The 23,401-nt window shown below is 47.6% G+C and overlaps 2 protein-coding genes across 2 annotated transcripts; both read left to right on the top strand.

Moving 5' to 3' along the window:
• The first annotated feature begins 218 nt into the window (after window positions 1-218).
• On the top strand, window positions 219-8,643 carry LOC114807793 (lipocalin-15-like). The gene is made up of 7 exons (XM_039910685.1): window positions 219-314; window positions 771-910; window positions 1,735-1,808; window positions 2,738-2,848; window positions 4,870-4,971; window positions 5,130-5,155; window positions 8,530-8,643. The coding sequence occupies exons 1-7, from the start codon at window positions 219-221 to the stop codon at window positions 8,641-8,643; spliced, it is 663 nt and encodes a 220-aa protein (XP_039766619.1).
• Window positions 8,644-9,399: 756 nt separating this feature from the next.
• LOC100681649 (lipocalin-15-like) lies at window positions 9,400-22,290 on the top strand. The gene is made up of 6 exons (XM_039910686.1): window positions 9,400-9,495; window positions 15,461-15,600; window positions 17,488-17,558; window positions 17,885-17,995; window positions 18,414-18,515; window positions 22,151-22,290. Exons 1-6 carry the CDS (start codon window positions 9,400-9,402, stop codon window positions 22,288-22,290), a joined length of 660 nt encoding a protein of 219 aa, XP_039766620.1.
• Window positions 22,291-23,401: the final 1,111 nt, after the last annotated feature.

Here is a 23,401-nt window from a genome sequence, read left to right on the forward strand (position 1 = left end):
AATACCCTAGACAAGCTGAACCGAATCCCTGTCGAGGTGGAGTAACCGGCCTCCAAATGCCAGGCAGATAGAGGATGCTATTGTCTCTGTGCTCACCCAGCCTCCTTTTCGGGATTTTCCAGGGGATATAAATTCAGGGGCCACAAAGTAGTTAGGAATATAAATCCCCCTGAAAATTCAGGGATTCCTGAAGCTGGATTGGGGCAGAAAGGGTGAAGATGAAGATTTTGCTGCTGAGTGCTGTGGTGGGGTTGCTCTGGGGGCTCCGGGTTGGAGCGGAAATTGGCACCCAGCCAAACTTTGACGCGAACAAGGTAATGGCAGAAAGTTTTCGTGACTTCGCCAGCGGGTTGATAGGCAGGTGGTGGGGAGGGAGAGGCATCAGAGCAACTGGTGGGAAGGAGCAGGGAGGAGACTAGGTCAGAGAAGTTTCGCCGAGGGGCATCTAGTGCCATTTGGAGTGAATAACCCTTGTGCTGGGCGAGGGGCTATGGAAGCTGACTGAATGAAGAGCCATGGGCCCAAGGGGATGGGGCTGGTGGGAGAATGTCAAGTAAGAGATTCTCAGAACCCTTCTGGGTGCTTGTCCAGCAAACTCTGGCAAGCGTTCTTGAAATTTCCCAATTAGGAAGAGCGAGGCCAAGAACCCATTCCTGCAGTTCAGGGGTACTTACCACTGGCTCCCAGCCTTGAGTAGGGGCAATGGATGGGGGACCCAGAGAGCAAGTTGAGTTCTTGCTTAGTTGGTGACTTTCCAAACCCTTCCCCAGTTTTCCGGGATGTGGAACATCATTGTAATGGGATCAAATGACAAGGTATTCCTGTCCAAGAAGGATTCCATGAAGATGGCTACTGCTATGGTGACGCCCGCTTCCAATGGTGACCTGAACATCAAGTTTGGTTTCCCCAAGTAAGTGTTATTTTTTTATGATATTTATTAAGAGCTTACTCCGTTCCAGGCAGTATGCTAAGCACTGGGGTAGATGCAAGCAAATTGGTTTGGACACAGTCCCTGTCCCACTTTGGGCTCACCCTCTTAATCCCCATTTTGCAGATGAGATAACTGAGGAACAGAGAAGTGAAGCGACAAGTAAAGTGAAGACAAGTGGCGGAGCCAGGATTAGAACCCAGATCCTTCTGACTTTCAGGCCCCTGCTCCTGCCACTTAGGCCACGCTGTTTCTTATGCTGATTCAGAGGATGGGCTTCTCTGTCACTTCTATCTGAGGGCTTCCTCACTGCCTGGGTCACCCTGGGGGCAGGTTAGACCTTGTGCAGAGCTCCGCCCAACAGAGATACTTGATCAACTCCTGGTTGACTTAGTGATGGTTTAATGGGTCGATTCATCCCTTGGGCTACTATTCCTAATAATAATAATTAGGGTATTTGTTAAGCACTTACTATCTGCCAGGCACTGTTCTAATCACTTGGGGTGGATACAAGCAAATCGGTTGGACACAGTCCCTGTCCCACGTGGGGCTCATAGTCTTAATCCTCATTTCACACATGAGGTAACTGAGGTCCAGAGAAATGAAGTGACTTGCCCAAGGCCACACAGCAGACAAGTGGCAGAGCCGGGATTAGAACCCAGGTCCTTCTGACTCCCAGGCCTGTGCTCCATCCACTAGGTCATGCTGCTTCTCATGTCAGAGGTTCTGCGGGATCCAACCCTCCTGGCTAGCCCAAGTCGGGGAGTAAGCAGTAGGGAGGGTGAGTTTACCATTTTGCTTTGTAGTCCCAAAGGAGGATGCCAGATCATCGACTCAGTCTTCGTCAAGGGGGCGGTGCCTGGGCAGTTCAGCGATGCCGGTAAGGGTGGAAGCCATCTCCGGAGAGGGCATAACTTATTACCCAGATGGTCAGGGTGTCATCCCTCGGGGGCCACATGGGAATGCACTAAAAAGACAACAACAATTTTGCAACCCTGATATTCATTCATTTATTCATTCAATCGTATTTACTGGCACTTATTGTGTGCAGAGCACGTGGGAGAGTACAGTATAATAATAAACAAACATATTTCCTGCCCACAATGAGCTTACAGTCTAGAGGGGGAGATGAACCTTAATATAAATAAATAAATTACAGACAGATATGCATGTAAGCGCTGTGGGGCTGGCGGGGGTGATGAATAAGGGGAGCAAGTCAGGGCGGTGCAGAAGGGAGTGGGAGAAGAGGAAAGGAGGGCTTAGTCAGGGAAGGTGTCTTGGAGGAGATGGGGCTTCAGTAGACTTTGAAGGAGGGGAGAGTCACTGTTGGATATGAGGAGGAGGGCATTCCAGGCTAGAGGCAGGACGTGGGTGAGGGGTCAGAGGCAAGATAGATGAGATCGAGGTACGTTATGAAGGAGATATGGGTGACTCTGTGTCGTGCTCTCCCAAGCACTTAGTAAAATGCTCTGCAACAGTAACTGCTCAATAATACCCTTCAGTGACTGAGAAGGTCTTGAAAACTGATAGGGACAATTATCTGCCTTTGTGGCCAGGGTAAGGAGCTGGTGTGTTCCTTTTGGTGTTCCTTATTCCTTAAAATTCCAGGATTCTTGACTTCTGATGAACGGACCTTTTCATCTGCATGATCCTAGTTGCTGTAGTCCCTTAACCTTGGACATAACCTCTTACATCATCCCCACTGCCCAGGAGCCACTGGAAACTAGCAGCCAACCAAGGGCGGGGAGAAGCCTCATGCCGAGTAAGGGAAGGGTTGATCCAGGCCAAGGGGCTCTGCTCTCGTTTCAGACTTTAACCAGAAGAAAATCCACGTGGTCAAGACCGACTACAAACGCTACGCCATCCTGTACATGCAGGTGGAAAGGGATGGTGTGACCAGTAACATGCTGCAGCTTTACAGTAGGTGTTGGGTGTCGCTCCCAGCAGTCTGTGGGGCAGAGGCCCTGGGCCGGGGGTCAGGGAGTGGGGTGATCCGAAGCCAGTGTGGCTGAATGGAAGGGTCTGCCGTCTTGACTGACTTCCATCTCTAGTTCTTAGGTCCTGCAGCCTGGCAGCTGGGGGTGGTCGAGGTGGTGGTGGTGAATTATCTGGTTTCTTCAGTTGGTGACCAGATCCCAGTTCCATAGACCAGGGTTCCTCCCCAGCTTGAGGGACCCTAGATATCCTCCTACCCTCGCCTATTCGCTGTCCCTGCTGCACCCAACTGACCACACACCCAGTCTCAGGGAGCTCTGAAGGCTGTATTATTGAGCCGTTACTGTTTGCGGGGCACTTTCCTAAGCTCTTTACATGCGGGCACAGGGCTGTGTTTATGAAGGCTCAGGCCCAGGGCTCTTATGTCTTCTGGGGTCCCCACGTATCCTACGCCGCAGACAGTGTCTTTTGCTCTATTGCATGGTGACATCACAGGGAGTACGGCGTGATTGCATCACCAGACTGTGTCTTCCTCTCCCTGAAAATTCCCCTGGCCTCAGATCTCCCCAGTTTCCCCTTCTGAAATGTGCACGTTCCCACAAGCACATCCACACAAAGACATATACATGCCCCCCTTCCATGGCTCTGTGGACTTCTGTGGTGGTCATGGCACCGGTAGCGTTGGGGCACGAGGGTCTCTCCAGATGGCAGGTGATGGCAGCGATGCTCTGAGCCACGGCGGTGGAGAAGGGGCGCTCTGGTGGGTGTAATAGCAGTGATCACCTTGGGACCTGTGATAGTGACAAAGTGGGATGGAAGATGGCAGTGGCAGCAGGCCACGGTGGAGAGTTGGAAGAGAAGGTGGACGGTGGCGTTGAAACTTGGCATGGTAGACCGTGAGCCCCATTTGTCTGACCTGATTAACTTGAATCTATCTACTCCAATGCTTAGAAGAGTGCTTGACCTATAATAAATGTGATAATAATTAGTATAATAATCATGGCTCCACAGTGAGGTACTTTAGCATGATTTTCCTACGGCAGTAACACTGGGGGAGGGGCTTCTGAGTTCTAGTGGGCCCTCTTGAGCTGGAGGTTTTAATCCCACTAGCCCCTGGGTTAATCCATCCCTGGATTTCAGTCCTGTGAGCCCCTTGTGATAGTCTGTCCCTGAGTTTCAGTCTCATGAGTCCTTGTGTTAATCCATCCCTGAGCTACAGCCCCATGAGCCTCCGCATTAATCCATCACTGCCTGGGAAGGCTAAGTATGGCACGTGTATCCAGCAGGTCCTGACTCCGGGAGAAGGGACTAGGGGCCCTCTCTCCTGGGTTCTAATCCTAGCCAATCTAGGAGTGTGATCAAGACCAAGGATGGAAGAGGAGAGAAAATAGGAACAAGGTTTGACTCTGAGCCCTCAGTTGCACCACTGAAAGGTTTAAACTGCCCTAGCTCTAGTGAAGAGCAGGGGGTGGAGGTTGTGCACCGGGCTGGTGCTAATTCTTTAGTCTCGGATTCAAAACTTGGGTAGATACAATCTAATCAGGTTGGACACAGTCCCTGTCCCACATGAGGTACCCAGTTTTAGTTTCCATTTTACACAGGAGGCCACTGAGGTCCAGAAAAGTGAAGTGACTTACCCAAGGTCGCACAGCAGACAGTGGTGGAGACGGTTCTAGAACCCAGATCCTTCTGACTCCTAGGACTGTGCTCTATCCCCTAAGTCATGCTGCTTCTCAGTGTCATTATCATTATTATTATGCACCCAGGAGGTACTCAATAAATACTGATGATTAACTCTCGCTTTCTCATTGCCACTTCTAACCGTTGCTGGTCCGAGGACAGCGTTCATGTCCGTGACCTGCCTTGGCCGACTCTGAGTTCTACTGGCATTTGTAAATCTGCCCTTTCCCTTCATCAGGGTCCAATCCTTCCCAACATTTCCTTCTTTTCCAGATGGCTGTCTTCCAGCCTGACAGAACTTTCTGTTCCCATCTCTTACCCTGCAGCCCGAGGCAAGGACCTGGTGGCAGAAGCTGTCCTGAAAATGCAGATGTTGGGGCCCAAACTGAAGCTCTATCCTCATCAGGGACGCTTGCTCCCCAAGACAGGTAAAGGCCTCTGAGCCCCAGACTGCGTCCTCTCTCTCCGTCCTGTGAAAGGACTGACTCCAGAGACGGGGCCCAGAATCCCTCTCCTCCCTCAGGGCTGCCAGGGTTGGGCCTAGAGCCATCTCCCAGCTGGTAACGGGATTTCTCTGTCTTCACAGATGTGTGCATCAAAGCTCTTACTCAGGTAAGTGCCAGGTGAAGATGCAGAGCCTCCGCCACTCCAGAGCCAGGTGGGGAAGTGAAGCAGCTGGAGGGGTAGTCAGGGCCAAGAGTGTTAGCCATAGTTACCCAGAAAATGGCTCCAGTTCTGCCCCTAATTTTGGATACGGGGTTCTGGCCAGGGGGAGAACTGGCCTCGGGTTCCCTCCAGACCTGGCTAAGGTCACTGTTTCTCCAAACTCCTGTTTTTGGATTAACCTTCCTCAGTGGCTCTAGCCACCCAGTCCGGGCTTCCGGCTGGACCCGAGAGCCATGGGATGCCAGAAAGCTAGGGTGGCCAGTGACTGGCCTCCAGATGCACCTGACATTATGAGCACTAAGCTGAGCGTGTGCTTAGCAAAATCACATCATATGATATTTAATGGAAGTCTGTCCAAACCCAAAGTGTTTGGGAAAGCCCCTAATCCCTCGCATGGCTCTAGAGCTGCAGGGCTCAGCTGCAGAGAAGCATCATGGCCTAGAGAAAAGAGCACAGTCCTGGGAGTCAGAGGACCTGGGTTCTAATCCCAGCTCCACCATATGCCTCCTGCATGGCCCTGGGCAAGTCACTTAACTTTTCTGTGCCTCAGTTTTCTTCTGTAAGATGTTGATTCAATACCTTGTTCTCCCTCCTACTTAGAATGCGAGCACTGGTTAGGACGGGGACTCTCTCTGACCTGAATACCTTGTACCTACCCCAGTGCTTAATGAAGTGCTTGGCGCATAGTAAGCACTTAACAAATGCCACAGTTATTAATTATTATTATCAGGAGTGAGGTGGAAGGAAACTGGGAGCTTAAAATAGTTGTGTCAGACTTAAAGGTGCCCCACACAGAACAGGAGACAGGCTGGCTGAAGGACAGACTGTCCAGTATAAACCAGACGAATAGTCTCTCCTCCTCTACACTGTAAGCTCACTGTGGGCAGGGACTGTGTGTGTTTATTGTTACATTGTACTTTCCCAAGGGCTTAGTACAGTGCTTTGCACACAGTAAGCATTTAATAAATACCACTGAGTGATGATTGACTGGTTACTTCACGGGCAGGTATCCTTTGCCACAAGGCAACCCAGGGTTTCTGGTGCCAGCTAAGTGGCCATCCATGTGGATTTCTTGTCAGTGACTGGCTCTTCCCCTGTTTTGCAGTGATGCTCACCTTCATCTCTCTCCTGGAAACTGCTGATGGGTCCTGCCAGAATCAACCCTGGCCTCTCCTCGTCTCCTTCTGGATCCCCCCAGTTCTCTCTCCACCACAGGGTTTGGGATCCTGCCTGCTTTCTGTTGGAATGGCCCTCTCAGGGGGAAATAAATCCAAGCTCAAGGCTCCTCATTGGACTCTGGATCATTCTGGGGAATGTCCCCCTGAGAGTTGGGGAGGTCAGCGGCTGGGCAAGGTGGATCAGCCTCAGGGCCTCAGTGAACACGGGATAATTATGAGTCTGTTGATCATTATGATATTGACAGCCTCAACCAAGATAATGAGGCTAGAAATTTGTTATCAACAAATCAATCAATGGTACTTATTATCGTGTGCCGAGCACTGTACTAAACACTTGGGAGAGGACAACACAAGAGAGTTGGTAGGTAGGTTTCCTCACCATAATGAGCTTAGAAGGGGTTATGGGTTCTGTCACCCAAGTAAGTGTCCCCAAATCACAAAATTATCCACCATCTCATGCTATGTCTGAATCAGTCAATCAATCAATTGTATTTATTGAGTGCTTACACCATGCAGAGCACTGTACTAAGCACTTGGAACGCTTAGAACAGTGCTTGGCACAGAGTAAGCGCTTAACAAATACCATCATTATTATTATAATATAACAATATAACAGAGTTGATAGACACATTCCCTGCCCACAACAAGCTTACAGTCTAGAGAGCCAGAAAACTTGTGATTTTCTAGACCTGACCCAATCTGTAAAAGCAAATGTCCCTTTGCAAAAAGATTCCCAAATCAACTTGTATCCTAAAGAGAACATTCTTGCATATCACTGACACTGGGCGATTCATCACGGGAGCTTTATAAGAATTACCCATTTTATAAAGACCAGCTGAAAGTGGCTTTTTAAAAAAAATATCACTCCCATGAAATCGGAGTCTACACTGCTGCTGCCCAGAGACACTGGTGATACTCAGAAATCATCTAGAAGGCTCCGGGGTTGTTTCAGCCACTCCTCTCCTTATCATTTAAGCATTAGTGAGGATTTATAATTTTGAAATAACAGACGTGTAAGTGCAGGAGCCTGCTGGGGACAGGAAAGGTCTCCTTGTGGATGTAGAAAAATAAGACAGGGCTGGGGTGAGGAGGAAATTCCACTTCTTAGCAAGGAGGTGGGTAAAATCTGAGTACATAGAGGCAAGATTAAAGGCAGGACTTGGGGCACGTAGGTTGTGAGCCCTTCAACCAACAGGGCCCATTTCTAATTCCCACTTCCTAATAAATCCTATTACAACTACAACTTCACTGCACTAGGACTACACAGATTCACATCTTTGCCTGAGGGGGTAATGCTAGAGAGGTGGGTTATTGGTTTTCCTGCAGTCAGTTTTAGGTCTTAAGTAGCTATTTCCACCTGAATCACCCTTTCCAAAATATTGTGGGCTCTGAACAGATTCATCCATATAATGAATGGGAGAATCTGAGCAGCAGCGTGGCTTAGTGGAGAGAGGATGGACCTGGGAGTCAGAAGGACCTGGGTTCTAATCCTGGCTCAGCCACATGTCTGCTGTGTGACCTTGGGCAAATCACTTCCCTTCTCTGGACCTCAGTTACCTCATCTGTAAAAGGGGGATTAAGAGTGGGACGTGGACTGTGTCCAACCTGATTAGCCTGTATCTACTCCCAGCACTTAGAACAGTGCACTTAAAAAGTACCATAATTATCATTATTGTTATTAGCAGCAGCATGTTGTAGTGGATAGAGCCTGGGCCTGGGACTCAGAAGGTCATGGATTCTAATCCTGGCTCCGCCACTTGTCTGCTGTGTGACCTTGAACAAGTCACTTCATTTCTTTGGGACTCAATTACCCCATCTGTAAAAGAGGGATTGAGACGGTGAGCCCCATGTGGGACAAGGTAAGTGCTTAACAAATACCTCAATTATTATTATTATATTAATAATAGCACTGAAGTGCTTGCAGCATGTTGCACGTGCTGAGAAAGAATAACAGGGTCAGAATTAGACATGGTTCCTGGTCCTCAAGGGATTCAAATTCTAAAATCATCATCATCAACTCCCCCACCATCATCTCTACCCTTATTTCCATCTCCATGATCAAAAACATCAACTGTGTTTTGCTGTCTGGGTAGAGGTATGGAGGGACTTCCGTAACGTCTGACTCCTCTTGAGGGCCCTCAGCCAGGACTTAGGAGAGTGGAAAAGTCGGGCCTATTTCAAGTTGCCTTCCTATATTTGCCCATAGAAGTGGCCATTTCCAGTGTAGTGGATAAAATAGAAGAATGGAAACGCTAGAACCTCCCAAGAACCTCCCAGCCGGGGAAGAGAGTATAAATAACTTAAGCAGTGAAGAGATGTCTCTATAGGACCCTTACCAAGTCACCATCAAAACTCCAAGGGGAGATGTAAACTCTTATTTCTCCCTTAATAGGGAAGCAGCATGGCCTAGTGGAAAGCGCACGGGCCTGGGAGCCGGAGGACCTGAATTCTAATTCCGGCTCAACGACTTGTCTGCTGTGTGACCTTGGGTAAGTCACTTTACTTCTCTTTGCCTCAGTTACCTCATCTGTAAAGTGGGGATTAAGACTATGAGCCCCATGTGGGACAGGGATTGTATCTAATCTGATTATCTTGCATTTACCTCAGTGTTTTGTACAGTGCCTGGCACACAGAGCTTAACAAATGCCATAAAAAAATGAAATTGAGCCTCCCAGTTTTCTGAAATCCAACACTCGTGTTTCCTCAAGAGACAAAGCACCTCTTCTCCCTTGCTCTTGGGAAACACTTTTTGTGTTCCACAACTGGAGAAACGTTGACACCAGCCTCCCCCTCCAATTTATACCCCAAACAGGCTCTTCAGCTATTGTGCAACTGGTTACATAAAAAAAAGCCAGACGGATGGGAGATTTTGCTGTCACTGTCATTGACAGGCTATCACCACCCAGACAGTCTGGCAGGATATAAATTCACAGGTTGTGAAGTGGCCGGGACCATCTTCCACTCCAAGCTAACGTTGTTGTCTGAACGTGTACAGTACAGATAATTGGGAGGATGAAGGTGGTGTTGCTGAGTGCTGTTCTGGGGCTGGCCTGGGCTCTCCAGGCCCAGGCAGAGGTCCCTGTGCAGCCTGGACTTGATGTGAAACAGGTATGACTCAAGATTCTTCATTTATATGGCTCTGGTGGTTTGGCACAGGATAGTGAGCTTAAAGGGTGGTGAACTGTACACAGAGAAAGAGAAACTTCCAAGATTCAGGGCTGGAGATTTTTTTTTTAAACACTTTTTATGTGTCAGGCACTATACAAGTGCTGAGGTAGATACAAGGTGATCAGGTTAGACACAGGCCATGTTCCACATGGGGATTACCTTGTATCTACCCTAGCGCTTAGAACAGTGCTTAACACATAGTAAGTGCTTAACAAATACCATAATTATTATTGTAATTATTATTAATCCCCATTTTACAGATACGGTAACTGAGGCACAGAGGTCACATAGCAGACAAGTGGCAGAGCTAGGATTAGAACCCCGGTCTTCTGACTCCCAGGCCCAGGCTCTTTCCACTAAACCACTTCCCTTCATTCCTGGGAGTGTTCCTCACACCTATCCTGGGAAATTTGGGAAATTGGTATTTCTCAAATTACCAATTATGACCTTATTGCTGCCCAGAATCATCTACTGGCCAATAACCACCACAAGCTTAATATAATCCTTCGCTGGACTCCAGGTACCAGGAAGAGAAGACGGGCCTATTTAGCCCATATCACCTACTTTCGGAGCTGGACTATCAGAGATTATTCGTTCCATTGCTAAGGAAACTCTGATGATCCCACATGAACCTGGAGCTCAGCAGCTCTGATCTTGGGAGAAAGTGATAGGAAAGTCTTTTCAAGTTAAAGAATATTAAACTTTTAATTATTAGTCAACTACCAAGCATCCTCCTGGCCTCCAGAAGCCATACCCTGGCCCTGTTCTTGACTCCTGGCTCCCTTTCAACTCTTTCATTCAGTCAGCTCCTCCATTAGATGGTAAACTCCTTGATATCAGGGATCGTATCTATCAAGCGATTATTACAGTAAGTGCTCACTAGATACCACTGATTGATTGATTGATTGATAGATTGACTCGGGATGTGATATCTTTTTGGTTTTTCCTTCGCAACGTTTCTCGGATTGATCCCTTCCTTTCCATCCGAACAGGCAGCACTCTAATCTAAGGCTCTTGTTATATCTCACCTAAACTACAGAATCAGCCTCCTCACTGGCCTCCCTGTCTTCAACCTCTAGCTCTTCCCAATTTTACTTCATTCTGCTGCTTGGATCATCGCTTTAAAATTCCATTCTGTACATGTCTCCTCACTCCTCTAAAATCTCCCCGTGTTACCTATCCCTCTCCACACCAAGCTGAGACCCCTGACCATCGGCTTTAAGGTAGTGCATAAACTTTCTCCCTCTTACCTATCCATTCTTTTCCCACTACACTCCAGCTCACTCTGTCTGTTCCTCCCAAGCTTACCTAACTCACTGTGTTCTCAACTTTCCCACCTCAATCCCCTGTCTCTCACTCTTCCTTCTGCTTGGAATCCCTTTCCTTTCAAATCCACCAAACTACCGCTCTCCCCATTTTCAAAAGTCTTCTGAAACCCCACATCCTCCAGGAGGCTTTCCTCATTTAACTTTTCTTCTCCCCAAGTTACATCCCCTCAACTATCATTTCAGCCCTTTTGTACCAACTTAGCACTTCTGCACTCACACCTCCTATGAGACTTTTGTACACATTAATTTCCATAAACACTTCTTCCTCCTATCTGTAAATTACTGAATGTCTATCTTTCCGTTAGACTGTGAACACAGTGAGGCCAGGGATCCTATCTTTTTCATCTACTGTACTCCCCCAAATACTTAGTACAACTTCTGAATCCAGGAGACATCCAAGAAATATTACTGATTGATGATCTTGGCTGATTTCTAGTCTGTCAGTTCTTGGTCTGCATTGTGGTATCAAAAACTGGTATCCAAAGCAGCCAGATGCATTTTAGCAGAGACTTCTAGTGCTGGATTTTTCAAAATCCCTAGTTGCCAACTGTTTTACCCACACTCTGTTACTGGAATGTCTTCTCCAGACTTGTTCTTTGATCCTTCCAGTCACCTCACTGGGAATTTCCTTGAAGGATGGAATTACCTCAAATCCTCCCACAGAACATATGTAATCTCAGATTCCATCACTGTAATAAACTTGAATGTGCCTTCCTCAATCAATCAGTGGTATAAACTGAGTGCTTACTGTGTGCAGAGCACTCTACTAAGTGAAGCAGCATGGCCTACTGGGTAGAACATGGGCCTGGGAGTCAGAAGGACCTGGGTTCTAATCCTGACTCTACCTACATCTGCTGGGTATGATCTTGGGCAAGTCTCTTTCCTTCTCTGGTCCTCAGTTCTCTCATCTGTAAAATGAGGATTAAGACTCTGAATCCCATATTGGACATCGACTGTGTCCAAACTGATTAGCTTGTCTCTACCCCAGTGCTTAGTTCAGTTCCTGGCACAAAGAAATCAGAGCAGACATAGTTCCTATCCCATAGCTTGTACCCGAAAGGGGAGGGAGACCAGGTATTTAATCCCCATTCAACAGATGAGGAAACTGAGGCCAAAGAGGTTAAGAGACTTACCCAAGGTCACTCAGTAAGCAGGTGGTAGAGCCAGGATTAGAACCCATTTCTCCTGACTCCCAGCCCTGTGTTCTTTCAACTAGACTATGTTGAAATATTAATAATTAGTTCTAATATTAATAATAGCAATAACATTGTTATTTATTTAGTGCTTACTGTGTGTCAAACACTGTACTAAGACAGGGGTGAAAACATTACAATTGGCACAGGCACGGTCCTTGTCCCACATGGTCCCCACAGTGTAAGAGGGCAGGAGCACAGGTGTTTTATCCCCATTACTGCAGCTAAAGAACCTGAGACACAGAGAGGTTAAATGACTTGGTCAAGGTCACATGGCTGGCAGGTGGCTGAGCCGGAACTAGTGATGTGTCTTGGTCTGAGCTGGTGAAAGGGTGAGGTGGGATGGAGTAGGAGGTCGGTGAGGTTGAGGAATGAGAGGAAGCGGGCAGCCGGGGGAATCCTTAGGAAATTCTACAGGGATATTGGCAATTGAAGGGGATGTCAGGGTCTTAAAGCGAGAGAAAGGGAGGAATGGAGGGTGTGGGATGGTGGGAAAGCAGCACTGGGTGACAAGAAGCTGGACAGCTCCTTTTGTTTTCCTCCTGAGCCCTGGGGAGTGGGGAAAAGTGAATACCTGCTCTCCCACCTACTTAGATTCAGAGCCCCATTTGGGACAGGGTCTCTGTCCAGCCTGATTAACTTGTATCTAGCCCAGCACTTAGAACAGGACTTGCAAATATAATAATAATAATGATGATGATGATGATAACATTACTAATAATAACAATCCCCCTTGGGAAAGAGAGCAGCAGCAGAGACAATTTCTCCTGGAGAGAGCCAGGCCCCCATGACAGCGAGGAGCCTGGAAATCAGAAGGTTCATAAATTCCAATCCTGGGTCCGCCACTTGCCTGCTGTGTGTCTTACCCAGAAGCAGCATGGCCTAGTGGATGGAGTCCGAACCTGGTAGTCAGAAGGTCATGGGTTCTAATCCTAGCTCCACCACTTGCCTGCTGTGTGTCTTACCCAGAAGCAGCATGGCCTAGTGGATGGAGCCCGAACCTGGTAGTCAGAAGGTCATGGGTTCTAATCCTAGCTCCACCACTTGTCTGCTGTGTGACCTTGGGCAAGTCATTTTACTTCTCTGTGCCTCAGTTACTTCATCTCTAAAATGGGGAATGAGACTGTGAGCCCCAAGTGGGACAGGGACTGTCTCTAATCTGATTTGCTTGTATCCATCCCAGTGCTCAGTACAGTGTCTGGCACATAGCAAGAGCGTAACAAATTATTATTCATTATTAGGAGGAGCAGTGACTTGGCCAGGAACAGATCGAGGATGAAGGAGACTTTGCCCCCGATAGAGTGGGGCTTCCACAGGATTCACTGGGGTGGGGAACTGGAGAGGGGATGGGTTGGTTGGTAGTGAGCTGATGGAATGCAATCTTGAGTGTGATGGGATGTTTGAGGAGGGTGTTGAGAAAGAAGGCCAGGGAAGTGGTGAGTAGAGGGAGAGTTGGGGGCGATCATGGTGAAGTCCTGGGACCTTAAGGACCATACTGGGCCACAGCACGAGCAACGACCTGCCTCTGCTTCTGAGGGCCTGTGGCTTCTGCTCCGAGAGAGCGAGAGCGAGATAGAGAGAGTACTTCCTCCCCAAATGACTCTCTTTCTGAAATTCAGTAGAGTTGCATGCCTTACTCTCTTAGGGTCCTGCCTCCCAGATTCCCCAGAGGTGAAATCTTTTAATAGGGTGATTTTAGAGGGAATTTGCATGACTAAATTGCACAAATAGAGAGGCTGGGTGAGATAGTAGGGGTAAAGATTGACACTTCTCTTCCAGTTAAGGGAGCCTTTCTAGAAGGTGGGGGGTGAGGAAGGTTTTCTGGGGTTATTTGATTGAAGGATAGGCAAGGACTTGGCAGTCTACAGACTAGCATCTCAGATATAGGTTACAGATGTAGGAGAAGGTATAGAAGTAGAAATGGGGGCCGGCTGGGTTAGGGGCCAGCAACGGTACAGAAGGCAGTAGAGGGCGGGGAGAAGTGGGCATTGAAGGAGAGTCTGCAGTGGTCCAGGCAAGGGGTTATTAAATCTGGAAGCAGTGGCATTTGGGACAGAGGGAGTAATCATAGTTTGTGCCTAAAAGGAGCAGAATTGTGGCACCAGATTACATGTCCTAAGAAGGGGCTTGGGAGTTTCTTGTGGGAGTTGTTCACAATGAAGGGGATGTTGGATGCAGGAGAAAGAGCAGAGATCGGGGGTGTCAACACAGCCAGTCTGGTAACCCTAACAGTCTGTAGGCACAGAGAGAGGGAAGGTTTCTTTTAATCGACACCTTATTGTGGCAGGAGAATTTGCATACGCTGACAAAGCTAAGAGTAGGGCTTCCCATAGTGGAAAGGTCTAAGCCACAGCGTCAAAGTTGATTCGCCTGTGCTAGGCAGCAGCGGTGTGGGAAAGATTCAGAGGCGGATGATCAAGTGATCAAAACATTGATTAAAGACAACAGCAGAGATTCCAGTTTTTACTGTGCAGAAGAAGGCAATGGTAAACCACTTCCGTATCTTGACCGAGAAACTCTACAGATACACAAACCAAAATGATGATAACTGTGGTATTTGTTAAGAGCTTACTATTCATTCATTCAATGGTATTTATTGAGTGCTTACTATGTGCAGAGCACTGTACTAAGTGCTTGGAATGTACAATTTGGCAACAGATAGAGACAATCCCTGCCCAATGACGGGCTCACAGTCTAATCGGGGGAGACAGACGGCAGAACAAAACAGAACTAAACAAAAACAAGACAACATTATCACGATAAATAGAATCAAGGGGATGTACACCTCATTAACAAAATAAATAGGGTAATAAAAAATATATATAACTATGTCCCAAGCGCTGGAGTAGATACAACGAAATCAGGTTGGACCCAGTTCTTGTCCCTCATAGGGCTTACAGTCCGGATCCCCACTTTACAGATGAGGTAACTGAGGCACAAAGAAGTTAAATAACCTGCCCGAGGTGATACAGCAGTCAAGCGGCAGCGTCGGGATTAGAATCCACGACCTCTCATTCCCAGGCCCGGGCTCTATCCACTAGGCCACGCTGCTACCTTATGATAGAAGATTCAATAGTATTTCAATAGTATTTATTGAGCGCTTACTATGTGCAGAGCATTGTACTAAGCGCTTGGAATGTAAGTTCTAAAGAAGGTGTGGCTCGGAAACGACTTGCCAGCATATGAAGATTTGTTAAACGCTTAATATGTGTCAAATACTGTTCTAAACACTGGGGAAGGTACAAGTGTATTAAGTTGGACACAGTCCCTGCCCTGCATGGGCCTCACCGGAGACGGAGGAGGGAGAATTTATAGGTGGCCTGGCCTCAGATGCCGGTAGAAGGAAAAGAATCGGGAGACCCACATAGTGGATACTCTCTCCAGTTTTCAGGATTCTGGTACCTGGTGGCCTTGGGATCAGACAGCCAGGAGTTTCTGAGCACCAAGGACAAGCTGAAGATGTCAGTTGCTGTCATCAAGTCTCTGGATGGTGGGAACCTGAATATCAAAATAAGTTTCCTTGGGTAAGTGTGACACCTCAGAGTGGACTCAACATAATAATTAGGGTATTTACTAAGCGCTTGCTACGTGCCAAGCACTGGTCAACTTTGACCCTACCTCCCAGAGGTTCCCGTAACTCTCCTGGGGAGAGGAAAAGAAGCCCAATGGAAAGAGCATAGTCCTGGGAGTCAGAGGACCTGGGTTCTAATCTTGGTCCTTCACTTGTCTGTTTTGTGACCTTGGGCAAGTCATTTAACTTCTCTGTGCCTCAGTTACCTCATCTGTAAAATGGAGATAAAGACCAGGAGCCCTAAGTGGGACAGGGACTTTGTCCAACCTGATTATCTTATATCTACCCCAGTGCATAATAGTTTCTGGCACATAGTAAGCGCTTAACAATTGCTATTTAAATAACCAAAACCAAAAGAACAGAAGCACAGGCCTGCAAGTCAGAGGATCTGGGTTCTTATCCCTGTACTGCCATTTGCCTGCTGCATGACTCTGGGCAAGTCACTGGGCTGCATTGCATTGTTAATGATAATAATAATAATAATAAGTATGGTATTTCTAAAGCGCTTACTGTGTGCCAAGCACTGTTCTAAGCGCTGGGGTAGATACAAGGTAATGAGGTGGTTCCACGTGGGACTCACAATCTTAATCCCCATTTTACAGACGAGGTAAGTGAGGCACAGAGAAGTTAAGTGGCTTACCCAAGGTGAGTGGCTTGCCAGATGAGTGGCAGAGCTGGAATTAGAACCCACGTCCTCTGCCTCCCAAGCCCATGCTCTTTCCACCAAGCCACACTGCTTTCTTGGTGTGACCCACTCATTTCATATTATTTGTATCCTCAGAGTAATAATATGGTATTTGTTAAGCACTCCAATGTGTCAGGCACTGTACTAACCACCTGGCATAGAAAGCTCAGTAAAATAATAGAAACTGTGGTATTTGCTAAGTGCTCATTATATGCCAAGTAACGCACTAAGCATTGTGGTAGATAAATGATAATCAAGCTGGACACGGTTCCCTGTCCCATATGGGGCTCACAGTCACTATGTCCTAAGTCCAGGGGTGCTCAGATAAACCAACGAATTCATGCAATACAGTTCACCGTATTTCTCTGATTCATCTTGGCATTTGAGTTGGGGACCCAGTTGAAAGGCCACCCTGGAAGCTGTGTCCTGGTTCTGGTGTGAGCAGAAATGGAATTAGTAAAGTGCTCTGCACACAGTAATAATAATACTAATTATGGTATTTGTTAAGCACTTACTATGTGCAGAGCACTGTTCTAAGCGCTGGAGTTGATACAAGGTAATCAGGTTGTCCCAAGTGGAGCTCACAGTCTTAATCCCCATTTTACAGATGAGGTCACTGAGGCAGAGAGAAGTTCAGTGACTTGCCCAAAGTCACACAGCTGATGAGTGGCGGAGCCGGGAATAGAACCCATGACCTCTGACTCTCAACCCCGGGCTCTTTCCACTGAGCCACGCTAAGCACTCAATAAATACGATTGAATGAATGAGGTTGGGATAGTTGGTTTTTATGGGAGCTCTAAGGAGAAGAGTGGGAATTTCTGACAGAGAAAGCAAGAGAAGAAAGAGAAATAACAATTTTCCAATGCAAAGGCAGATGTCTAAGGGACGTGCCCAGATCCCACAGGGACTGGAGGCTGGGGAAGAGCAGGGAGTGAAAACTAATCTGGAATCCCAGAACAGGGGGTTTGAGTTAGAGCTCCAGAGCACATCTGGTCCACTGGACTAAACTCCTAGATCCTTCTGAAGGTGGGACCAGCCACAAGCCAGAATGATGCTTTGGTAGAGCCTTCCACCTTGAAGATTTGTTTTCTGTGGCTGGGAGTGGTGGCAGAGTCAGCAAGGGGAGGGAGGTGATGGGTTTTGCTGCTCTTCCAGGCCAGATGGATGTCAAAAAATGGATGCAACCCTTATCAAAGAGTCCCAAGAAGGTCATTACTCGAATCTCGGTGAGTTTGCTTTCAGTGTTTTGGTTCTGGGTGGGAATAAAGAACAAAGAGGAGCAGAGCCTGGGGGATCAGTTTCAGCACATACCGGTTATGTCTCCTTATGGGGGTATGGGGTAAGGCTAGAGTGGACCAACCCTGTGCTTTGGGATGATGAAAGTTTGGGCTCCAAGCAACCTCTAGATTGTAAATTAGTTGAGGGCAGGAACCCTGTCTACCAAGTCTATGATGTCTTGCTCTCCTAAGTGTTTAGTACAGTGCTGTCTGCATCAGTAAGAGCTCAATAAATACCACTGATGGATTGAGGACCCCTCTGCTTTTCCTTCCAGCCCTGGCCCAGAAGGATGTGAGGGTGGTGGCGACAGACTATGTGAACTTCGGTATTATCTATGTGCTCAGCGATGTGAAAGGCACCATCAGCACCACTATCCAACTCTACAGTACGTGGGGAGTGGAGATCAACGTGTGAGGGGTGGGACTCGGGAACTGGGGCCCGGTGGCCCCTTGCCTGATATTTCTGGCTAACTGAGGCCAAAGTGTATTTGGGGTAGCCTGAATTTCCTGGTAGGTAGCTGGTTCACACCTGGTAGGAGTCACTGCTTGGTCTTTGAAGACATCAGGGCCCAGAAATTCATGCAAACTGCTGGGAAGAGAGACTGGGGGTGGGATACAGTTGGACGTGGCGTGGCCAAAGACCCGGAATCCCAGCTTCCCCTCCAAGGGAGGAGAGCATCCTGCCTTTTCTTTCCCTGTTCCCTGTTACTTTCAGTATCTCTGCCCCAGGCCTGTACCTGCTCCCTCTGATGAAAGTAGAAGTGGTAGGTCACTGCCCAAGGTCAACCTTTTTTCTGCCTACAGGCCGGACACAAGATGTCAGCCCCGAAGGTCTGAAGAAATTCAAAGACTTCTACCCCACCGTGGGGCTCAGAGATGACATGATGGCCATGCTTCCCAAGTCAGGTCCGTGGCTCAATCCTGACGGTGACTGCCCCTTTCCCGTCAGGAGCTGAGAAGGGCAATCATCGGTGACGAATCAGGCCCATGTTGCTCAGGCAGCTCATTCCTTCCGAGGCCCCAGAGTTACCTCCCAGCTCTCGGGGAATAATGGGGTGGGAAGGGACCCTGGAAAGTCGTTTTGGCCAGCCCTCTGTCTCCACGCAGGGTCACCCCTATAACCCACCACACCGAGATGAAGATTTTCTCAAAGAAGGGGACTACCTCAGGCTCCATTACTTACTCCTTCCAATATCCACCCAGCAGATTTGCCTTTCTTCTCCCTCTCTTTTCTGCATCACCCTTACCCTTGGATTTGAACCCTTTACTCACCCCTCCTTTCACCCTATGACACTCATGTCCAAGTCCATAATTCATTCATTTATATTAACGTGTCTCCCCTTCTAGACTGTGATCTTGTCATGGGCAGGGAATGTGTCAACCCACTCTGTTATATTGTGCTCTCCCAATCGCTTAGTCCAGTGCTCTGCATACAGTCAGCATTCAGTAAATATCACTGATTGATTGATTTCTTTCCACAGATGCTTGTGGCAAAGAACTTTTGCAGGTGAGTCCACACTTCACGGTGTCAACCTCTGCACCCCCTTCTCTGGTGACCAAGAAATGTCACTGGACCCCAGGGGTGGCAGAGAATGGATAGCAATGAGGCCCCCAAATTGGAGAGAGGATGAGGGAGAGGGATATCTCAGTTCCAGGTAGATTGTATGTATCCTAGCCACTTAGTGGCAGCAGTAATAATAGTTATTCAGTGCCGACCATGTGCAAAGCACTGTACTAAGTGCTGGGAAAGTACATTGGTGAGCTCACAGTCTACGAGTAAGGAGGGAGGAAGGAGTTAGTGACAAACCCATAGAGAAGAAGCATGTCGGGGGCTGAAAGAGGATGGGCTTGGGAATCAGAGGACCTGGGTTCTAATCCTGGCTCTACCACTTGTCAGTTGTGAGACCTAGGACAATCACTTGATTTCTCTGTGCCTCAGCTCCCTCATCTGCAAAATGGGGATTCTATACCTTTGCTCCCTTCTATTTAAACTGTGCTGGACCTGATAATAATAATAATTATGGTATTTGTTAAGTGCTTATGCTTAAGTGCTATGTGGCAGGCACTGTACTAAAAACTGGGGTTGATACAATCAGATTGGGTTGGACACAACCCCTGTCCCACATTGGGTTCACAGTCCTCATTTTACAGATGAGGTAAATGAGGCACAGAGAAGTAAAGTGATTTGCCCAAGGTCACACAACAGACAAGTGGCAGAGCTGGAATTAGAACTCATGACCTTCTGACTCCCAGGCCCATGCTCTATCCACTACACCAGGCTGTTTCCCTTACACCAGGCTGATGATCTTGTAACTATCTCAGAGCTTAGTCTGCACTTCACACATAGTAAGCACTTAACAAATATCAAGATTATTGTTCTAAAGAAATAAGAAAAAAAAAGGTTAAGGATGAAGAATATGACGCAGCCAATCGAGTCAACAATCAGTGGTATTTATTGAGCCCTTGCTGTGTGTTCTAAACGCTTGGCAAAGTAGAATTACAATAGAATTGGTAGACACCATTACTGCCCACGAGGAGCGAGGCTCCCGAACCTTCTGGTCTCACTCAGACGCCCCTCATGTCCCTCCCTTTTGCTTTACTGAGTAGAGACACAGGGGGGTGGGTGAGCTCAGCATAAGAGCTGTACAAACATGGCTCATACCAGGCTGCCAAAGAAATGGGGAAAATCCCTGCAAGAAAGGCCACGTTGAAATAAAATAGCAATGCTCAGCTCATCTAGAACCACATTATTCAGAAGGGACCTGTGAGCCGGGCTGATGGATTGAATCAGGAAGTGGTCACCCCAATCTGGTCCTAGTCGGGGGTGTCGGTGTTCAACTTGGAATAGGCCGGAAATGGAAGACTAAATGACTCAGTCACCATTTCTCTTCTGGAGACAGGAAAAGGTATGTGACTGTGCATGTGTGTTTCTATATGTACATATGAGTGTCAGTGCTTAGGGGCAACAGATATGTCTGGATTGTCAATTAATCAAGAGTATAGATTGAGCACTTATTCTGTGCTGAACACTATACTAAGTACTTGAGAGAGTACAATAGAGGTAAGAGGCACAAATCCTATCCACGAGGTTCTCACAATGTAGTGGGGGAGGCAGACACTAAAATAAATTACAGGTGGGAGAAGAAAAGAGTTTAAAGATCTGTACACAAAGTGCTACTAGGGAATGTGTGGGGTGGGAAGGAGCAACCAAGGGCTTAGGTTGACGCGGCCATAGGGAGATGAGAGATTATTCATTCATTCATTCGATAGTATTTATTGAGTGCTTACTATGTGCAGAGCACTGTACTAAGCCCTTGGAACGTACAATTTGGCAACAGATAGAGACAATCCCTGCCCATCGACGGGTTTACAGACTAATCAGGGGAGACAGATGGACAAAAACAAGACAACTTAATCACAATAAACAGAATCAAGGGGATGTATACCTCATTAACAAAATAAATAGCGTAATAAAAATATATACAAATGAGCACAGTGCTGAGGGGAGGGGAAGGGAGCGGGGGAGGAGCAGAGGGAAAGGGGGGAAAGGGGGCTTAGCTGAGGGGAAGTGAATGGGGGCAGAGAGGCAGAAGAGGGAGCAGAGGGAAAAGGGGAAGTTCAGTCTGGGAAGGCCTCTTGGAGGAGGTGAGCTCTCAGTAGGGCTTTGAAGAGGGGAAGAGAGTTAGTTTGGCAGAGGTGAGGAGGGAGGGCATCCAGGACAGCGGGAGGACGTGGGTCAGGGGTCGACGGCGGGATAGGCTTGAACGAGGGACGGTGAGGAGGTGAGAGGCAGAGGAGCGGAGCGTGCAGGGTGGGCAGTAGAAAGAGAGAAGGGAGGAGAGATAGGAAGGGGCAAGGTGATGGAGAGCCTTGAAGCCCAGAGTGAGAAGTTTCATGAAGACCTCCAGGAGATGCGATTGGCCCAGATCTGGAGCCTCGGGTATGTCAGGGACAATTCTGGGCTGACTTGGGAGGGGATCTAGGGGAGCTGCTCACATCTGAGGTGGACTGGGGAAACCATCACCCACTCTGCTGTCTTCGCCGGGCCTTATGCCTGGGCCTTATCTTCATATTATCAGGCCCATCTTGGAAACAGCCCCTTGAGTTTGCCCCTGAGGAATCTGCCTTCATCACTGGTGGCTACTGCCCTGTCACAAGACACTGTTCTGTTGTCAGCCAATACATCCCCAAGTCCTTGCTTTGTGATTGTTTTCCAGTGACAGCAGATCATCTGTGCCCCAGGGAGACTCTCCTACACCAGGGCCAGAGAACCAGACACCCAACTTGGCTTCTGTTCCCCACCCCACACTCCATCCTGTTTCCTGGGTCTGGGGACACTTTGGGCCTCCTTGCTTTCCAAGGAGGTTTCTCTTTTTTGTGCTCAATAAATAGATTCATCGCCTTTCTCTGCCTCATTTGTTCATGTGGGTGAAACCCTCCAGTGGAGAAGGTCTGGGCCCCACTCCAAACAAAAATGGACTCCTGAATGCTGAGTCACAAAGAGTCAGTGTTTGTGGAAAGCTGGCTGATTTGGAATGCAGAATGCATTGCGGAACAGGCGTTGAAAGATGTTAGTGTTAAGGTCAGCCTAGCTCTGCTGGAAGCACATTTGATACTTGCGATCAAAGGGATCCAAGAGGGGGACACATCAAGTCTGGTGCAAAGGGTGCCCCGCGAGTGACTCTCTAGATCTGGGGGTTCAGGCAAACTCAGCTGGATTTCATATAATGTTTTCATATTGTGCTGCTAGATTGTAGGCTCCTCCACTGGATTTTTAGATCTTCATTTTATATGGTATTTGTTAAACACTTACAGTGTGTCAGACACAGTACTAAACACTGGGGTAGATACAAGATAATTGAGTTGGAGCCCTGTTCCACACAGGGCTCACAGGATTAATCCCCATTTTACAGATGGGGTAACTGAGGCACAGAGAAGTTAAGTGACTTGCCCAAGGTTGCGGAGCCAAGTGACGGAGCTGGTGTTAGAAGCCAGGTCCTTCTGACTCCCAGCGCCCTGCTCTATCTACTAGACCATGCTGCTTCTCACTAAACTCCTTGAGGGGGAGGGATCACATCTGTTAACTCTTGGATTGGATTAATCAATCAATAGAACTTATTGAATGCTTACTGGAAACAGAACACTATATTAAGCCCTTGGAAGAGTACAGTATAACATTATAACAGACATATTCCCTATCCACAATGAGCTTATAGTCTACAGGGGAAGATAGACATTAATATAAATAAATAAATTATAGATGTATACATAAGTGCCTTGGGGCTGAAGGTGAATAAAGGGAGAAAATCAGGGTGATTCTGAAGGGAGTGGGAGAAAAAGAAATGATTATTGGATTCTTCCAAGCACTTAGTAAAATAGTCTCTGCTCACAGTAAGCACTCAAAATATACCAGTGGTTGATTGACTGATTACCATGAGTTACACGACCCTGAGCATTTCTTACCTATGACTTCAACTCACCCAATAACCTCGGTTCCTCAATCAGTGGTATTTATTGAACACTTACTATATGTAGAGCATTTTACGAAGCTTTTGGGAGACTACAACTCAACAGAATTAGCAGACACGTTCCCTTCCCATACAATCTACAACCTACTATTACTCTTCTAATTCCAACCTACTCACTGAACCTCAATCTCATCTACCTTCCTCTCAGTTGATTTGTATCTCATCAGGCTCGGGAAAGTGATCGTCCTCTAGACTTCAGGGTGTGGGCCATACTTTTCTGTCCCTATCAAACTCATTGATCATTTCCTGGGGGAGGAGAGGACC

This window comes from Ornithorhynchus anatinus, chromosome X4 (genome assembly GCF_004115215.2).
Source record: "Ornithorhynchus anatinus isolate Pmale09 chromosome X4, mOrnAna1.pri.v4, whole genome shotgun sequence".
Taxonomy (NCBI): Eukaryota; Metazoa; Chordata; class Mammalia; order Monotremata; family Ornithorhynchidae; genus Ornithorhynchus; species Ornithorhynchus anatinus.